At 36.8% G+C, this 20,972-nt stretch overlaps 2 protein-coding genes across 2 annotated transcripts in view; one reads left to right on the forward strand and one right to left on the reverse strand.

The window, feature by feature from the left end:
* Positions 1-3,041, forward strand: part of PALLD (palladin, cytoskeletal associated protein) — a 243,404-nt gene extending 240,363 nt beyond the window's left edge. The window contains exon 19 of the mRNA XM_058550323.1: positions 740-3,041. Coding sequence (XP_058406306.1) covers positions 740-912 — 173 coding nt within the window. The 3' untranslated portion in view covers positions 913-3,041. The remainder of the gene's footprint in view (positions 1-739) is intronic.
* The window catches only part of CBR4 (carbonyl reductase 4), a 92,102-nt gene that overhangs the window by 21,548 nt on the left and 49,582 nt on the right, over positions 1-20,972 (reverse strand). The gene's annotated exons all lie outside the window — the stretch shown is intronic.

Consider the following 20,972-nt stretch of genomic DNA (forward strand, 5'->3'; position numbering starts at 1 on the left):
GTTAAAACGCCCATCCAGAATACCTAACTACTGTAATTATTGTGGCATTTATACATTTTGAGCTTTGAAATTTTTTTTAAAAAGGGGGGAGGTGCAAATTTGGGGAGGCGACAGTTTCAAAGGCTTTCTTGTGCTGCAGTGAGTATTTTCTTTCAAGATCAACTACACGGGGCTGGCCCCGTGGCTTAGCGGTTAAGTGCACATGCTCTGCTACTGGTGCTGGGGTTTGGACCCCGGGGACGCACCGCTTCTCCGGGCATGCTGAGGCTGCGTCCCACATACAGCAACTAGAAAGATGTGCAACTATGACATACAACTATCTACTGGGGCTTTGTGGGGCGGGGTGGGGAGGAGGATTGGCAATAGACATTAGCTCAGAGCCAGTCCTCCTCAGCAAAAAGAGGAGGATTAGCACGGATGTTAGCTCAGGGCTGATCTTCCTCACAAAAAAAAACATAAAAAAAAAAAAATCAACTACACTTTGTCTTTATTATCTAGCTGTTGTAGTCCCCCTACCGTATGTCTAGACACTAAAATCGGCAACATATGAGTGAAATACAAAACTACCCTTAAATTTTAGAATTTCTACCATGGATGTGTTCAGTCTTTCACAAAGAACATGTGCCTGGTATATATCAAAAGACATTCTGTATTTATTTGAAACATCCAAGGGCTTTCCAATTATATCTTAGTTAAAAAAAAAATCTTAATTTTTTTTTTTTTTTTTTTTCTTTTGTAGCCCAGTGGCATCAGCAGCCACAGAGCACCAAGCCAAAAAAAGTACGGCCCTCAGCCAGTCGCTATGCAGCACTTTCGGACCAGGGACTAGACATCAAAGCAGCGTTCCAACCTGAAGCCAGTCCGTCTCACCTAACACTGAATACCGGCTTGGTAGAAAGCGAGGACCTGTAATCAACATTCTTGTTAAAGCTGAAACACTGAAACAGCCATTGCCTTGACCAACATATTCCTTTGTCACATTATGTAAAAGGCAAAAGCATACCTTTGACTATAAGAAATAAAAAAACACCAAAATATTTTTCTTACTTGATATACCAAACTTAGAGTGTAAGTAGGTGATGCGAATAGAAATGTACACATTGCACAGAAAATTCACGTTCATCATCCAATTTAAAATTTTTGGAATTGCTGTGATTAAAGTGGTCTGAAATGCCAGAATGCTAAAGGAAATCAGTTGTTCAAAGGTAACCACAATTTGTTATATCCAAAGTGCCTTTAAACACTAGCTATAGGTGCTACATAGCATGATAGTGTGGGGTGCTGAACAAGAGGCAATTGTACCACAAATAGTACTAAAATGATCCTAAAGTGGCAGTGTATTCAGATAGCTACAGTGAACCAAGTGCAATATGTGAGGATGAAAAGGAAGAGGAAATGACAAAGAAATCCAAGTAAATGCCTTGTCTTTGCAAATTGTTTTATATTAAATCATAAGGAGGAATTACTTGCCTTAAATTTTATTAATATCAAGAGTTTTCTAACAAGGTTAATACCTTAGTTCTTAACTTTTTTTTCTTTACGTGTAGTATTTTCTTTTCATGCTACCTTGGTAGGAAGCTTATTTACAAACCATATTAAAAGGCTAATTTAAATATAAATAATATAAAGTATTCTGAATATAGCAGAAATATATTAACAGTCCATTCCACAAAAGGCATCCAAACCACCCACATGACCAAGGCATAGAGTATTTGGAGCAAACAGGGGTTTGGAAGCAGGGAGGAGAATGAAGGAAAATGCTACCGGCACACTTACTCATGTTGTATTCATTTAGATAAAAGTAGAGGGACAGGAGACACGGTAAAGGCCAGGCTTTTCTTTGGTTTTCTTCTAATCTAAAATGTAGGTGAAAAAACACTGCCATTCACAAGTTAGGAAATCTAGAGTCAGCTGGAAGTTTGGAACACATGTGCTATGGAAATTTCAGTGTGTCTGAAGTTTGTGTAGTAGTTGAAGAGTTTAGATGTGTAGAGCAAGTTGAAAATGGACTGAGACTGCAAGATGGGCATAAATGAGAAATTGCCTATAGGATCTAGTTTACTCGAGGGAAATGGAGACTTGGGAAAGACAAAAACAGGTTTGTGCCGTAATGTATTTTTTCAGTGGCACCAAGATATGGTGAATGGAAAATATTAGTCCACTTCCCTGCTGCCATGACACCTGGCCTTCAGAAGGTGCTGGGTTCCGAGTGTTTGTATAGGCATCTCAGTGAAGACTGATTTTTGAATGCCTATAATTCTGCATCAGCTAGATTGAGTTGATTCTGACCAGACTTGATGGTTTTAAGTCGGAACCGATAAACTTTAAAAAGGAGAAAAAACAATTTGGCCTAATATTATAAAACATGAGGCTTTAATGGTACTTTGCTATGAAAAGAAAACACTGTATTCCTTATGCAAAACACATATATCTTTCATTATTTATAATAAAAATGTTGAACTCTCTTAGCTCAGTTACTCAATTCAATATGTAGTATTTTTTTAAATAATTTTATATCTGTGTACCACCCCATATATTTCATATTACTGCTTCACATGTACAGCTTTCTATCTCTTTGTAAGAACACCAACCAACCAAGTTTTAAATGATTAATAGGCTTGAGCACCGGGTGGCAGATGTTCTATGCAGAGTGGTACAGTTTTCTTTGACCACACTTATATGCATTGCTAATATGGAATTTAAGATACCATACAAAGTCTCTCATGGGCCTATCTGTATTGTAGAATTATGACTTATGTCATATCTTACTTGCCAAATTTTTCTGAATGTGACTTTTTGCTAATTTGCTGGGTTTGGGATTAAGTAGCATTATTTTGCCACCTTTTATGTTGTATTTATAAAAAAAAGTGCTATCATACTACTTTGAATTGTTGTGCTGGTATAATGTGGATTTAACATCAATAAATATTTAACAAATAATGGTTGCAATTTTGTGAAGCAGAATATTCAGTTGTTTTAGTTTTCTGTTGCTACTGTAATAATAAATTAGTACAAACTTCGAGGCTTAAAACAACTCATTTATTAGCTCACAGTTCTATAGGTGAGAAGTTCAGGAATGACATGGCTGGGTTCTCTGCTCAGTCTTCCAAGGCTCAAATCAATGTGTCCGCTGGACCATACTGGCATCTGCAGCTTGAGACGCTCTTCCACGCTCAAGTAGCTGTGACAGAATTCAGTTCCTTGCGGTTGTAGGACGGAGGTCTCATTTAGTCTGTCAGCTAGGGGCCACTTTCAACTCCTACAGGCCACCTGCATTCTTGTCATGTGGTCCCCTCCATCTTCAAAACCAGCAAGGACAATCTCCCTCAACAAAGCCCTCTCACATTTTGAATCTCTTGTTAAGAAGGGCCCAGTCCCTTTTAAGGATCACCTGTTTAGGCCAGGCCCCCCCAGATAATCTCTCTTTCTTAAAATCACCTGATTTGAGAACTAATTATATCTGCAAAATCCCTTCAAAGAAGCACCTAGATTTGTGTTTGGATAACTTGCGAGAAGGTCTATGTACACCAGAAGATGGGGATATTAGGAGCGATCTTAGAATTCTGCCTGCCATATCAGTTTATTGTATATATGCATGTAAATAATACCAGTTCCTGCAATGCCCTATGGGAAAAGTATTCTCTGACCACATACCATTTCCCCTCTTAGAAATTAAATATATAAGGTTCCGGGTCAAGATGGTGACACAGGAGGATCCCAAACACATCTCCCACAGACACACCAAGTCTCCAACTATATACAGAACAATTTCCTCTGAAAGAAACCCATAAACTAGCAGAGTGATTCCTATGCATCAGGCAAATGAGAAGAAAGCCACATCAAAGCGGATAGGAGAGGCTGAGACACGATCTCGCCCCACCCCCAGCATGGCAACCCACAATTGGGAGGGAACTCACAACCCTCAGCTTCTCCCTAAAGAGCAAAGGATTTGAACCCCGCATTGGGCACCCCAACTTTTAAGACCTGCACCTAAGAGATGAGCCCTCAAAACATTTAGCTTTCAAAGCCAACGAGGCTTGTGTCCACTAGACCCATAAGGCTATAGTTATCCGAGAAACATTTCTTAAAAAGCTCACATGGACTCACCCACCCCAGGGCCCAGCACAGAGGCAGCCAACTGAAAAGTGCCCAGTCTTCCTGGGAAGAGGCCTATTCACTTACCTTAAAGCTTCAGCCTGAGGGGTAGACATCTAATTTAACGCACATCTAGAGACCTACTGAAATACTCTCCAAAGACAGAGGCCGGCAGGTGGCATCTTTGCACTTTCCCTCGGCCTCACTCCAGGTCACAGGTATCTCCCAGAAAGAAGCTTGTGCACGTATATGGCACCCTGGTTTTGGCAGGTGCCAACCAGCAGACACCCCTTGATCTGGCTCTGGTGGCCCATGAGGCTTATACTAGGAGGTCCCATAGGGCTGTAACGGACAAACAGTTCTTAACTGGCTACCACCCCAGGGCACAGCAGAGAGGCAGCAGACTGACACACCCAGCCTTTTTGTAAAAGAGGACAATTAGCTTGCCTTCATAGCTGCCACCTGAAGGGTAGGCTTCTAATTAAACACACATCTAGAGGCCCACAGTAATCCTCTCCAGAGACCTTGAAGGGTGGACATTATCTTCACCCTCTCCTTCTGCCTCAATCTAGGTTGCGAGAATCCCCTGAAAAGGAGCTGGTGCACACGTCTGATGCCCTGGTTTTTGCAGCTGCCTCCCAGGGGACACCTTCGATGGCCTGGCTCTGGCAGTCAGTGGGGCTTACATTCACTGGTCCCATAGGACTGTAATGGAGAAACAGTTCTTAACCTGCTATGCTCCCAGGGCACAGCATAGAGATAGTACACTGAAATGTGCCCCCAGTCTTTCTGTGAAAGAGGACAATTACCTTGTCTTCATGGTTGTGGCCTAAGAGGCAAGCTTCTAATTAAACACACATGTAGGGGCCAACTACAATCCTCTCCAGAGACCGAGGAGGCCAACAGGCACCATCTTCACACTCTAAATCTGCCCCATCCCAGGGCACAGGTGTCTCCAAGAAAGGAGCTTGTGTACACATCTGGCACCCCAGCCTTTGTGGCTGCCACCCAGAAGACACATCCCTTGATAGCTTGGTGCTGGTGGCCAGCAAGGCTTGTGTTCACAGGTTCAATGGGATGGTAGCAAACAGAGAAATAGCTCTTAACTGACTATAAACCCAGGGCTCACTGCAGAGGCAGCAGACAGAAGCACTCTTCTCCAAGTCTTCCCCTGAAAGAGGTATATTTGAACACTTTAAAAACTGCTGCCTGAGAGTCTGGCTTCCAATCAGCCTGAATCTAGGGGCTGACTGAGACCCTCCCCTTTGGGACACTAACAGATCTTGGCACATCCTCAACTACTGGGAGCCACTAAGAATAAAGTAGGCTGCTTGGACAATCACAAAGATTTGAAAGACAACCAAGAACTAGGGCAGGGGTGAATGAGAATTTTCATCTCCTACACAAGGTCACTCCTTTAAGACTGGGAGAGGTGGCTATTTTATCTAATGCATAGAAAGCAACACAGAGTGTCAAGGAAAATGAAAAAACAAAGGAACATATTTTAAAACCAAAGAACAAGGTAAAAAAGGAACATATTTTAAAACCAAAGAACAAGATAAAAAAAAAATAAAAACAAGGAAAAAACCTTAATGAAATGGAAATAAGTTATTTACCCAATAAAAGAGTTCAAAATACTCCTAAAGATGCTCACCAACCTCAGGGGAACAATGAATGAACAAACTGAGAACTTCAACAAAGAGAGAAAATATAAGAAAGTACCAAATAGAAGTCACATAGCTAAAGAATACAAAAACCAAACTGAAAAATATAATAGAGGGGTTCCACAGCAGACTAGATGAAGCAGAAGAAAGGATCAGTGAACTCAAAGGGCAGAGGAACTCATCCAATCATAGCAACAAAATGAAAAAGAAGGAAAAAAGGTGAAGATAGCTGAAGGGACTTATCAGACAATATCAACTGGACCAACATTTGCAATATAGGGGTCCCACAGGAGGAGAGAGAGAGAAAGGGGCAGAAAACTTCTTTGAAGAAATAATAGTTGAAAACTTCCCACACCTGGGAAAGGAAACAGACATCCAAATCCAGGAAGCCCAAAAGTTCCAAAAAGATGAACCAAAAGAGACCCACACCAAGACACATTATAATTAAAGTCTCGAAAGTTGAGACTTGGTGACAAGGTGAGACAAGGTGAGAATCTTAAAAGCAGCAAGAGAAAAACAACTTGTTATGTACAAGAGAACTCCCATAAGACTATCAGATTTTTCAGCAAAAACATGGCAGGCAGAAGGGAGTGACACAATATATTCAATGTTGAAAGAAATAAACTTTCAACCAAGAATACTCCACCTGGCAAAGTTATCATTCAGAATTGAAAAAGAGATAAAGACTTTCCCAAACAAGCAAAAGCTAAAGGAATTCATCACCACTAAACTGGCCTCACAAGAAATATTAAAGGCATTTCTTTAAGCAGAAAAGAATAGGCACTAATTAGTAACAAGAAAACAGATGAAAGGATATATCTCACTGGTAAAGGTAAATATACAGTAAAGGTAGTGGATTAATCCCATATAAAACTCGTATGAAGGTTAAAACACAAAAGGAATAAAAATAACTATAAATACAATAATTATTTAAAGAGATACACAAGATAAAAAGACATAAATTGTGACATCAAAAACATAAAATGGGTGGGAGAGAGTAAAAATGTAGTGCTTTAGAATGCATTCAAACTTAAGATGTTATCAACTTAAAATAGACTTATAAACATAAGTTGTTTTATGTAAGCCTCATAGTAACCACAAAGCAAAAATCTATAGTAGATACACAAAAGATTAAAAAACAAAAATAGAATGTAAGCATACCACTAGAGAAAATTATCAACCCACAAAGGAAGAGAGCAAGAAAAGAAGAAAGGAATAAAAATTTACAAAACAGCCAGAACAAATTAACAAAATGGCAATAAGTACATACCTACCAATAATTACTTTAAATGTAAACAGACTAAATTCTCCTATCAAATGACATAGAGTGGCTTAATGGATTAAAAAACAAGACCATCTATATGTTGCCTACAAGAGACTCACTTCAGATATAAGGACACACAGAGAATGAAAGGGAAGGGATAGAAAAAGATATTCCATGCAAATGGAAACCAAAGAAAGCTGGAGTAGCTATACTTGTACCAAACAAAATAGACTTTAAGACAAAGACTATACTAAGAGATAAAAAAAGTTGTTATACAATGATAAAGGAGTATATCCAACAGGAGGATATAACATTTGTAAATATCTAGGAGCACCTAAATATATAAAGTAAATATTAAAGACCTAAAGGGAGATATAACATAGGAGCACCTAAATATATAAAGCAAATGTTAACAGACCTAAAGGGAGAAATACACAGCAATACAATAATAGTAGGGAACTTTAATACCATACTCTCATCAGTGGATATCATCCAGACAGAAAATCAATATGATCAATAAGGAAACAATGGCTTACCACATATTAGACCAGGTAGACATGGCAGACATTCCACCCAAAAGCAACAGAATACACATTCTTCTCAAGCACTCATGGAACATTCTCCAGGATAGACCATACATTAAGCCACAAAATAAGTCTTAATAAATTTAAAAAGATTGAAAACAGATCAAGCACCTTTTCCAATCACAATGGTATGAAACTAGAAATCAATTACAAAAAGAAAACTGGAAAATTCACAAATACACGGAGATTAAACACAATGCTACTCAACAATCAATAGGTGAAAGAAGAAATCAATACCTTCAGACAAATGAAAACGTAAATACAATATATCAAAACTTATGGCATGCAGCAAAAGCAGTTCTAAGAGGCAAGTTCATAGCAATAAATGACTACCTCAAGAAACAAGAAAAATCTCAAATGAACAACCAAACTTTACACATCAAGGAATTGGAAAAGAAAGAATATAGATAGCCCAAAGTTAGCAGAAGGAAGGAAATAACAAAGATCAGAGCAGAAATAAATAAAATAGAGACTAAAAGGCCGGCCCCATGGCTTAGCAGTTGGGTGCGTGCACTCCGCTGCTGGCAGCCCGGGTTCAGATCCTGGGCACGCACCGACACGCCGCTTCTCCAGCCACGCGGGGGCCGAGTCCCACGTGCAGCGGCTGGAAGGATGTGCAACTATGACATACAACTATCTACTGGGGCTTTGGGGGAAAAAAATAAATAAATAATAAAAAAAAAATTGAGACTAAAGAGACAATAGAAAAAAATCAATGAAATTAAGAGCTGGTTTTCTTAAAAGATAAATAGACAAACCTTTAGCTAGACTCACTAAGAAAAAAAGAGATAAGATGCAAATAACTAAAATCAGAAATGAAAGACAAGATGATAAAACTGATACCACAGAAATACAAAAGATCATAAGAAACTATCATGAACAAGTATATACCAACAAATTGGACAATCTATAAGAAATGGATAAATTCCTAGAAACAAACAACCTACCAAGACTGAATCATGAAAAAACAGAAAATCTGAACAGACCAATTACTAGTAAGCAGATTGAATCAGTCATCAAAAACCTCCCAATAAACAAAACTTTAGGACCAGATGGCTTCACTGGTGAATTGTACCAAACACTTAAAGAAGAATTAATACTACTCATCCTCAAACTCTCCCAAAAAACAGAAGAGGAGGGAATAATACTTCCAAACTCATTTTACAAGGCCAGCATTACCCTGATACCAAAATCACGCAAAGACACCACAAGAAAAGAAAATTACAGGCCAATATCCCTGATAGACATGGATGCAAAAATCCTCAACAAATATTAGCAAGCTGAATTCAACAGTACACTAAAAGGATTATACACCATGATCAAGTGGGATTTACTCCAGGATGCAAGGATGGTTCAACAGCTGCAAATCAATGTGATACACCACATTAACAAAATGAAAGAAAAAATATCATATGATCATCTCAACAGAAGCAGAAAAAGCATTTGACAAAATTAAACATCTACGATTAAAAAAAAAAACTCTACAAAGTGGGTTAAAGGAAATGGAAATGGACCTCAACATAATAAAGCCCATAGCTAACAGCATACTCAACAGTGAAAAGTTGAAAGCTTTTCCTCTAAGATCAGGAACAAGGCAAGGATGCCTCCTCTCACCACTTTCCTCAGCATAGTAGTAGAAGTCCTACCCAGAGCAATTAGGCAAGAAAAAGAAATAAACGGCATTCAAGTCAGAAAGGAAGAAGTAAAACTGTCACTATTTGCAGACAACATGACATTATACAGATAGCCCTCGATTTACAATGGTTTGACTGACAATTTTTCAAATGTATGATGATGCAAAAGCAATACACATTCGATAGAAACTGTACTTCAAATTTTGAATTTTGATCTTTTCCTGGGCTAGCGATATGCAGTATGATATTCTCATGATGCTGGGCAGTAGCAGCGAGCTGCAGCTCCTAGTCAGCCATATGATCATGAGAGTAAACAACTGATATACTTATAACCATTTTGTATCCATACAACCATTCTGGTTTTCACTTTCAGTACATTACTCAATAATTTACATGATCTATTCAACACTCTATTATAAAATAGGCTTTGTGTTAGATCATTTTGCCTCACTGTAAGCTAATGTAAGTGTTCTGAGCACATTTAAGGTAGGCTAGGCTAAGCTATGATGTTCAGTAGGTTAGGTATATTAAAGACACTTTCGACTTACAATATTTTCAACTTACAATGGGTTTATGGGGACACAATCCCATCAAAAGTTGAGGAAGAGTTGTATATACAAAACCCCAAAAACTCCACCATAAAATGATTAGAATAAACAAATTCAGTAAAGTTTCAAGTACAAAATCAAGATATAAAAATATTTGCATTTCTATACACTAACAACAAACTATCAGAAAGAAAAATTAAGAAAACCCATTTACAATTGGATCAAAAAGAATAAAATACCTAGGAATAAATTTAACCAAGGAGGTGAAAGACCTGTACACTGAAAACTATAACACAATGGTAAAGGAAATTGAAGAAGACAAATGGAAAGATAGTCTATGCTCATGGACTGGAAGAATTAATATTCTTAAAATTTCCATATTACCCAAAGTGATCTACAGATTCAATGCAATCCCTATCAAAATTCCAATGGCATTTCTCACAGAAAAAGAACAAACAATCCTAAAATTTGTTTGGAACCACAAGACTCTGAATAGCCAAAGCAATCTTGAGAAAAAAGAACACAGCAGGAAGCATCACATTCCCTGATTTCAAACTATATTACAAAGCTATAGTAATCAAAACAGAATGGTATTGGCATAAAAACAGACAAATAAGTCAATGGAACAGAATAGAGAGCCCAGAAATAAACCAATGCATTTATGGTCAATTGGTTTATAACAAAGAAACCAAGAATATACAATGGGGAAAGGACAGTCTCTTCAATAAACAGTGCTGGGAAAACTGGACAGCCACATGCAAAAGAATGAAATGGACCACTATCTTACATCATATGCAAAAATTAACTCAAAATGGATTAATAACCTGAACAAAAGACTTGAAACCATAAAACTCTTAGAAGAAAACATAGGCAGTACACTCTTTGACATTGGTCTTAGCAGCATCTTTTCAAATACCATGTCTACTCAGGCAAGGGAAACAAAAGAAAAAATAAACAAATGAGACTACAACAGACTAAAAAGCTTCTGTAAGGCAAAGGAAACCATGAACAACATGAAAAGACAACACACCAACTGGAAGAAAATATTTGCAAATCATATATCTGACAAAGAGTTAATTTCCAAAATATATAAATAACTCATACAACTCACAACAAGAAAACAAACTCGATCAAAATATGGGCAGAGCATATGAACAGACATTTTTCCAAAGATTATATACAGATGGCCCACAAGCACATGAAAAGATGTTCAACATCACTAATTATTAGGGAAATGCAAATCAAAACTACAATGAGATATCGAGATATCACCTTACACCTGTCAGAATGACTATAATTGACAAGACAAGAAATAACAAATGTTGGAGAGGATGTGGAGAAAAGGGAACTCTCATACATTGCTGGTGGGAGTGCAAACTGGTGCAGCCACTATGGAAAACAGTATGGAAATTTATCAAAAAATTAAAAATAGAAATACCATACAATCCAGCTATCCCACTACTGGGTATTTAACCAAAGAACATGAAACCAACAATACGAATAGATTTATGCACCCTTATGTTCATTGCAGCTTTATTCACAATAGCCAAGATATGGAAGCAACCCAAGTGCCCACCAACTGATGAATGGGTAAGGAAGATGTGGTATATACATATACAATGGAATACCACTCAGCCATAAAAAAAGACAAAATCGTCCCATTTGCAACAACATGGATGGAACTTGAGGGTATGATGTTAAGCAAAATAAGCCAGACAGAGAAAGACAAATACCATATGATTTCACTCATATGTGGACGATAAACACATGGATAAAGAGAACAAATTAGAGGTTACCAGAGGGGAAGTGGGTGGGGAGGTGGGCAAAAGGGGTAGAGGGGCACATATGTATGGTGACAGATAAAAACTAGACTATTGGTGATGAGCACAATGTAGTCTATACAGAAACTGATACATAATCTGTACACCTGAAATTACACAATGTTATAAACCATTATGACCTCAATAAAATAATTTTTAAATAAATAAATAAAAGGTCCTCATAACCTTTTTATCATAAGTATCAAAGTATGCTTGCAGTCACCAACTTCAAGTCATAACATCAGAATGAAGCTGAACATGCAACTGAGGGACTAAACAACCACAAAGAGCCTCTGAGAATGTAATACTATATTACAATTTTGATATTCTCTTTTGAAAAATACTCTTTTTTAGTAAATATAAAAATATTTGTAGGACCTTCATATGTTCACTCTCAATCTTAGTCTCTCAATGTTATTTTTCCCGTAAGATTTTAAGTTCCTCTACCATAAGAGATAGTTTAATTATGAATCTAGACTATATATATGTTTTCACAAATTGTAATTATTCAAAAGAAAAAGGACACTGAAGAATTTAATAGAAAACAGTGTTAGTTAGAGATAATTCTTTTGGTGTTCATAAAGTAAAGAACTGGGCAAGATGACGTTTAATGCCACTGTGCCTCTAGAGCACAATGGAATTTATGTGTATTCATTTATATTCCTACGTAGTCTAGCTCTCAATTGTTTGCTCACTGACTCTCATAAATAGAGCCTGTCAAGCACACAAAACCAGACAAATCCATTATAAACCTGTGCTGTTCAGAGCATGTGACACTTCAGATTTTACCTACAGCATGTGATATTTTCTTTTATTCATACTCACTCATCTGTTCTCTATGTTAAAATTTTATCTAATTAAAGAGTTTACCTACTTCACTAGGAATAACTCAATGTTAAATACTAATCATGCTTTCACTAAATTCCTTCTTTTGGGAAGTTTCAAGGACCTGCTGGCTCTTAGAGCAGTAGTTCTCACCATCAGAATCTTACTAGAAATGCAAACTCTTTAACCCTACACCAGACCTACTGAAACAGACTCTTAGGGTGGGGTCCAGCAATCTGAGATTTAACAAGCCCTCCAGATGATTCTGACACACTAAAGCTTAAGAACCACTGTCTTAGGAGGATCAGAATCCTAATTCCCTCCCTGCTCAGTTGATTCTAAGAGCTAGATATATATAGATATAGATATAGATATAGATATAGATATAGATATAGATATAGATATAGATATAGATATAGATATAGATATAGATATAGATATAGATATCCATATCTATATATAGATATAGATATAGATATAGATATAATCTGTTGTGTTCTCAAAGAATCTCTGTCAAGTTAGTAAATAGATAATCTTCCTTCAGAAGAGACAGTGGTATTTGCACATGGTTCTTGATAGTACCTGATGAGCAGAATAGACTGATAAGATAGTCCGTTCTCTGCCAATGAGACTATCTTCAAGAGGCCTCAGATATTTTGTCTTAATTTGCTGAGTTAGTGGTTACTGCTTCAGTAGAGGCAGTCTCATATGACCAGTTCAGGCTCTCTAGGATGCTGGATAATATCACCAGAATCCTTCCCAATGTGAGAAAGAGGATTATCTGATCAGAGAGATAAACCCTCTCTAAGAAATGTGCATGAAAATAATGTTCCATCACAAAATACAAATAAGTGATACAGAAACACCCATTTAAATGGCACTGTTGGGATTTAGCAGTTAAGTTAAAGATGGTACCTTGAACACACACATTTTTAGCTCCACTATGTCTCCAAACACACACACACACACACACAAAAACCTTCAAGGTTTTTTGGGTTTTGTCTGTTTGTTTGGTTTTAGTTTTTTTAGGCATAAATTCAAAGGGACAAAGAGAAAGGAGAGGAGACAAATGCAAGAACATTTTGATAGCTAGAAAGCAGACAGAAGTTGGGCACTAACTTACAGCAGACCCAAAAGAGCTAATTTTAACCAGAATGGGGAAAACTGAAAAACACCCCAATTTCCATGACCTCTAAAAGACTCTAGAATTAGGAGTATTTGGTACTTTTGGAAGTCAAGGTGACAGCAGAGCTTAAAACAGCAGGACTGGTTGAAAATATGTTTTAGAAGCAATTGAACTCTCTGATCCTCTCCTACCCTTTGCACAGGAGACTGGATGGTAAAACACAAGGTCCCTGGACTGGTCTGAGAGATATCAGGCACAGATGACGATAGAATACCATACCAATAAACTGAGGAATAAAGCAAGTGTTCACAGCGTTCTTCTCCACTTGGGGTTCCAGAATGCTGACACACAGCATTCCAGGCAAGAGATTCTTTTCTGGAGAATCTGACCAGCTTAAGAGAAAACCAGCTAAAACATTCTTTCTCCAAGTTTGGTCCAGGAACCCCTGAGATTCCCTAGATCCTCTCAGAGGGTGAGCAAGGCCTCATCTATTTTCAAAACAATACTACAATGTTATTTGCTGTTTTCACTCTCATTCTCCCAGAAGTGTACAGACAAGTTTTCAAAGGCTACACCTGTGTGATATTGCAAGCTATTAGCAGAAACAAATGTGGGTGCAGCTGTCTTCTATTAAGCTGGATATTAAAGATTCATAAAAATGTAAAATAATGTCATTCTTCCAATTTTTTGTTTTAAAAATAACATCATTTTTCATAAAAATATATTTATATTAATATGCAATGTATTTATTATTATTTTTCAATAAATTAATAAATATTTATAAAATTCAGTTTTAATTTCTATCGTGGTAAATACTGATAGAAGTAACTCACACAACCAAAAGTTCCTTGGGGTCCTTAATCATATTTTAGCATACAAAGGGGTCCTCAGTCAAAAACATTTGAGAACCAGTGAGCTAAGAAAACTGACATTGGAGGTTCTGCCAGTGAAAACATCTGTCCACACCATCCCACAGTGAAGACTACAGCCAACAATCCCCACCTATGCACACGGAGCTTCCAATTTGCTTTAAAAACAAAAACAACTTTTTCTTTAAAAATAAAACACAGGTACAAAAAGACACATAAAGCAAATATATAGCATAGTGATTTATTTTAAGGCTAACACTCTTGAAACCACCATCCAGGTCAAGAAATAGAACTCTACCAGATACCGCAAAAGCCCCTCCACATGTCCCATACATAGTCTAGTCTTGCCCATTTTTTTTTATTGTGGTAAAATACACACAACATAAAATTTACCGTTTAGCCATTTTTAAGTGCAAAGTTCAGTTTGCCCTTGTTTTTAAATTTAATACATTTTTAACATTGCTTTTAATCTACAGGTTCCATTCCACCCCTTTGTTTTTCTTATACTTCATTTGTTGAGGAAATCGGGTAGTTGGGCCCGTAGAGTGTCTTACAGCCTGGATTTTGTTAATTGCTACTCATGGTGCAAATCAACATGTTCCTCCATCCTCATTATTTCCTGCAAATTAGCAACCAGATCCAGAGGTGGATACAGAGACTTGATCAAATCTGAGTTCAATCCAATCTGCTTTTTGATGCCCTACTGTTAAGTAATAAGAAGACAGCAAAGATCACGAAGATTTGAGGACAGCATCTAATATGATAAGGATCCAAAAAAATAAAGCAATCTGCAGAAATAGAGTACAAAGGGAAGAAAACTTCTATTATTAATAAGCTCAGAGAAATAGAAAAAAACACTGCATCCAGGCAACAAGCACAGGATGCAATGAATAAGCAGTATTCAGAAAATGAAAAGGAACTCTTGGGAATTAAAAATAAGTACCTGAAATTGAAAACTCAAATGTAGTTTGAAGATCTAATTGGGGAACTCTCTCAGAAAGTAGGGCAAAAAAAAAAAAAAGTCAGAGAGATTAAAAGGGTCCACCAATGGATGAAAAAATACCGCAAAGCACACACTGTAATAAAACATTACCACTGAGGGCAAAGAGAAGGTTCTGAGCACTCCTGGAGGGAAATACACACAAAAAAAAACAGGTTGTATTTAAAACTTCTTAACAGCAACAACTGGAAGACTTAAGACAAGGGAGCAACTCCTTTAAAATTCTGAGGGAAAATGATTTCTATCCTAGTATTCTATACTCAGTCAATTTAGTAAATATGAAGAATTAAAGACATCTTCAAAAAATGAAGGTCTCAAAAATTTTATCTCCCATGCACCTTTTCTCAGGAAATTATTGGAAGATGTGCTTTAACAAACGAGGTCATAAATCGGGAAAAGGAAAACATCAGATCCACGGAACAGGGGATCCAACGGATAGGAGAGGCAAAGGGAACCTACATGATGATACTGAGGCAAAATCCCAAGATAACAGCTATGCAGCAGGTCTAGAGAACAACTAGTCAAGATTGCAGCAGATGAGGAGACTCGAAAGATTTACTGAAGACATGAAATTGAGGCATTACCCAGTGTTTCTGCATATACTGACAGGATATTTATGCAATTGGCAAGGATTTGAGATTAGTGGTGTGGGGAAGATAGGAAACTGAACAAATGAACAAACAATATGATTATTAATTCCAAGAAAATATTGTGCAGGAAAAGTAACCACCAAATAGTACACAGCTCAACTGTGAATAGTTTGTATAATTATAATAAGTAATTGCTGAAGGGTGGAATGGGAAGTGTGCTAGCACGAGGCCGTGGTGGGGGCGCTGGTCAGGGAGATGTAAATCCTCATCTTCCTTAGTGGGAAGTTGATATCCAATGACTAATTCCGAAAAATCAAGAAATATCTTAATTAGAAATAAGAGATTAATACCATATGAATCAGAGATTAAGTGACTCCTGCTGAGAAACAGGAAATGACTCTCTAAATTATGTTAATGTATAAGTGATAAATGTAAAAACTAACTTTAAATACTAAACTATAAAAATAGTATGGCTAGAGCTATGGACAGTAGATACACTTTCAAAGAAGGCAGAATATATATATATTTTTTCTTTTGTAATAACAGCTTTATTTAGATATAATTCACACACAAGTTACCCTCTTAAAGTGTATAATTCAATGGTTTTTAGTATATTCACAGAGTGGTGCAACCATCACCACAATCAATTTTAGAATATTTTCATCACCCCCAAAAGAAACCCCATACTCATTAACAGTCACTCCCCATTTTGCTCCAACCCCCTGCAGCCCTAGGCAATCAGTAATCTACTTTCTATCCCTATGGATTTACCTATTCTGGACACTTCATATAAATGGAATCATACAATATGTGCTCTGTCCCAACTGGCTTCTTTCACTTAATATAATGTTTCCAAAGTTCATCCATGTTGTAACATGAATCAGGACTTCATTTCATTTTATTGCTGAATGATATTGCATTGTTTTGTTTATCCACATTTTGTTTATCCATTCATCAGCTGATGGAAATTTGGGTTGTTTCCACTTTTTGGCTATTTGAGTAATGCTGCTATAAACATTCATGTACAATTTTTTTTCAATGTAGTATCAAAATTTTTTTTTTTTTTGGTTTATAACAATATATAAACTTCAGGTGTACATCATTATATTTTGATTTCTTTATAGATTACATCATGTTCACCACCCAAAGATTACAATCCATCACCACACACATGTGCCTAATCACCACTTTCCCCCTCCCCCTTCCCCTCTTCCCAATAACCACTGTCTCTATGTGATTGATTGTTGTTGTTTTTATCTTCTACTTATGAGTGAGATCATATGGTATTTGACTTTCTCCCTCTGATTTATTTTGCTTAGCATAGTACCAGGTCCATCCACGTTGTCACAAATGGCTGGATTTCATCTTTTCTTATGGCTGAGTAGTATTCCATTGTGTATATATACCACATCTTCTTCATCCATTTGTCCCTTGATGGGCACTTAGGTTGCTTCTAAGTCTTGGGTATTGTGAAAAATGCTGCAATGAACACAGGGGTGCACGTACCTTTACGCATTAGTGTTTTCATGTTCTTTGGATAAATACCCAGCAGTGGAATAGCTGGATCGTATGGTAGTTCTATCCTTAATTTTTTGAGAAATCTCCACACTGTTTTCCATAGTAGCTGCACCAGTTTGCACCCCCACCAGCACTGTATGTGAGTTTCCTTCTCTCCACATCCTCTCCAACACTTGTTGTTTCCTGTCTTGTTAATTATAGCCATTCTGACAGGAGTGAGGTGATATCTCATTGTAGTTCTGATTTGCACTTCCCTGATAGTTAATGATGTTGAACTTCTTTTCATGTGCCTGTTGGCCATCTCTGTATCTTCTTTGGAGAAATGTCTGTTCAGGTCTTTTGCCCATTTTTTAATTGGGTTGTTGGTTTTTTTGTTGTTAAGATGTATAAGTTCTTTACATATTTTGGATATTAACCCCTTGTCAGATATATGGTTTGCAAATATCTTCTCCCAATGGTTAGGTTGTCTTTTCATTTTGTTGATGGTTTCCTTTGTTGTGCAGACGCTTTTTAGTTTAATGTACTCCCATTTGTTTATTTTTTCTATTGTTTCCCTTGCCCAGTCAGACATGGTACTTCAAAATATGTTGCTAAGACCAATGTCGAAGAGTGTACTGCTTATGTTTTCTTCTATAAGTTTCATTGTTTCAGGTCTTACATTCAAGTCTTTAATCCATTTTGAGTTAACTGTGTTAATTTGTGTATGATGTAAGCTAATGGTCTACTTTCATTCTTTTGCGTGTGGCTGTCCAGTTTTCCCAACACCATTTATTGAAGAGACTTTCCTTTCTCCATTGTTATGTTCTTGGTCGAAAATTAGCTGTCCATAGATGTGTGGGTTTATTTCTGGGCTCTCAATTCCATTCCATTGATCTATGTGTCTGTTTTTATGCCAGTACCATGCTGTTTTGGTTACTATAGCTTTGCAGTATATTTTGAAATCAGGGAGTGCAATACCTCCAGCTTTGTTCTTTTTTCTCAGGATTCCTTTGGCTATTTGGTGTCTTTTGTTGTTTCATATAAATTTTAGGATTCTTTGTTCTATTTCTGTGAAAAATGTTGTTGGAACTTTCATAGAGATTTTAATAAGGATTGCGTCGAATCTATAGATTGCTTTAGGAAGCATGGACATCTTAACTATGTTAATTCTTCCAATCCAAGAGCACAGAATATCTTTCCATTTCTTTGTGTCTTCCTCAATTTCTTTCAACAATATTTTATAGTTTTCAGTGTACAGATCTTTCATCTCTTTGGTTAAGTTTATTCCTAGGTATTCTATTCTTTTGTTGCAACTGTAAATGGGATTGTATTCTTAATTTCTCTTTCTGCTACTTCATTGTTTGTGTATAGAAACGAAACTGATTTTTGTATGTTGATTTTGTATCTTGCAACTTTACCACAGTCATTTATTAATTCTAAGTTTTTGGTGGATTCTTTAGGGTTTTCTACATATAAAATCATGTCACCTTCAAATAGTGACAGTTTCATTTCTTCCTTTCCAATTTGGATCCCTTTTATTTCTTTTTCTTGCCTGATTCCTCTGGCCAGGAGTTCCAATACTAAGTTAAATAGGAGTGTTGAAAGCGGGCATCCTTGTTTGGTTCCTGTTCTTAGAGGGATAGCTTTCAGTTTTTCACTGTTGAGAATGATATTACCTGTGGGTTTGTCATACATAGCCTTTATTATGTTGAGGTACTTTCCCCCTATACCTATTTTATTCAGAATTTTTCTGAAAAATGGATACTGTATCTTGTCAAATGCTTTCTCTGCATCTATTGAGATGATCATTTGATTTGTATTCTTCATTTTGTTTATGTGGTGTATCACATAGATTGATTTGCGGATGTCGAACCATCCCTGCATCCCTAGAATAAATCCCACTTGATCATGGTGTATAATCTTTTTAATGTATTGTTGTATTCAATTTGCTAGTATTTTGCTGAGGATTTTTGCATCAATGTTCATCAGTGATATCAGCTTGTAATTTTCCTTTTTTGTGTTGTCCTTGTCTGGTTTTGGTATCAGGGTAATGTTGGCTTCGTAGAATGAGTTATGAAGCTTCCCCTCCTCTTCAATTTTTGGAAGAGTTTAAGAAGGATAGGTATTAAGTCTTCTTTGAATGTTTGGTAGAATTCACCAGGGAAGCCGTCTGGTCCTGGACTTTTGTTTTTTGGGAGGTTTTTGATTATTGTTTCAATCTCCTTACTGCGATTGGTCTATTCAGATTCTCTATTTCTTCTTGATTCAGTTTTGGAAGGTTGTATGATTCTAAGAATTTATCCATTTCTTCTAGATTTTCCAATTTGTTGGCATATAGCTTTTCATAGTATTCTCTTATAAACCTTTGTATTTCTGAGGTTTCCGTTGTAATTTCTCCTCTTTCATTTTTTTTTTTAATTTATTTATTTATTTTTTCCCCCAAAGCTCCAGTAGATCGTTGTATGTCATAGCTGCACACCCTTCTAGTTGCTGTATGTGGGACATGGCCTCAGCATGGCTGGAGAAGCGGTGCTTCGGTGTGCGCCCGGGATCGAACCCGGGCCGCCAGCAGCGGAGCGCGCGCACTTAACCGCTAAGCCACAGGGCCGGCCCATCCTCTTTCATTTCTGATTTTATTTGAGTCTTCTCTTTTTTTCTTGGTGAGTATAGCTAAAGGTTTGTCAATTTTGTTTATGTTTTCAAAGAACCAGCTCTTGGTTTCACTGATTTTTTTCTATTGTTTTTTTTAGTCTCTATTTCATTTATTTCTCCTCTGATTTTTAATATTTCCCTGCCTCTACTGATTTGGGGCTTTTTTGTTCTCCTTTTTCCAGTTCCTTTAGGTGCACTGTTAAATTGTTTATTTGATATTTTTCTTGTTTGTTGAGGTAGGCCTGTATTGCTATAAACTTCCCTCTTACAACTGCTTTTGCTATAGCCCATAAATTCTGGCATGTTGTATTTTCATTTCTCTCTACACATTTTTTATTTCTCCTTTGATTTCCTCATTGACCCAATCATTGTTTAGTAGCATTTTGTTTAATCTCCACATATTTGTGGCTTTTCTGATTTTCTTCCCATAGTTGATTTCTAGTTTCATACCGTTGTGGTCAGAAAAGATGCTTGGTATTATTTCAATCTTCTTAAATTTATTGAGACTTGTTTTGTGACCTAAAATGTGATCAATCCTGGAGAATGTTCCATGTGCATTTGAAAAAAATGAGTATTCTTCGGTTTTTGGATGGACTGTTCTGTATATATCTACTAAGTCCATCTAGTCTAATGTGTCGTTTAAGGCCAATGTTTCCTTATTGATCTTCTGTTTGAATGATCTATCCATTGGTGTAAGTGGAGTGTTCAAGTCCCATACTGTTACTGTTTTCCTGTCTATTTTTCCTTTTACGTCTGTTAATAATTGCTTTATATATTTACGTGCTCCTATATTAGGTGCACAGA

Source organism: Diceros bicornis, chromosome 11, assembly GCF_020826845.1.
Source record: "Diceros bicornis minor isolate mBicDic1 chromosome 11, mDicBic1.mat.cur, whole genome shotgun sequence".
In the NCBI taxonomy this organism is placed as follows: domain Eukaryota; kingdom Metazoa; phylum Chordata; class Mammalia; order Perissodactyla; family Rhinocerotidae; genus Diceros; species Diceros bicornis.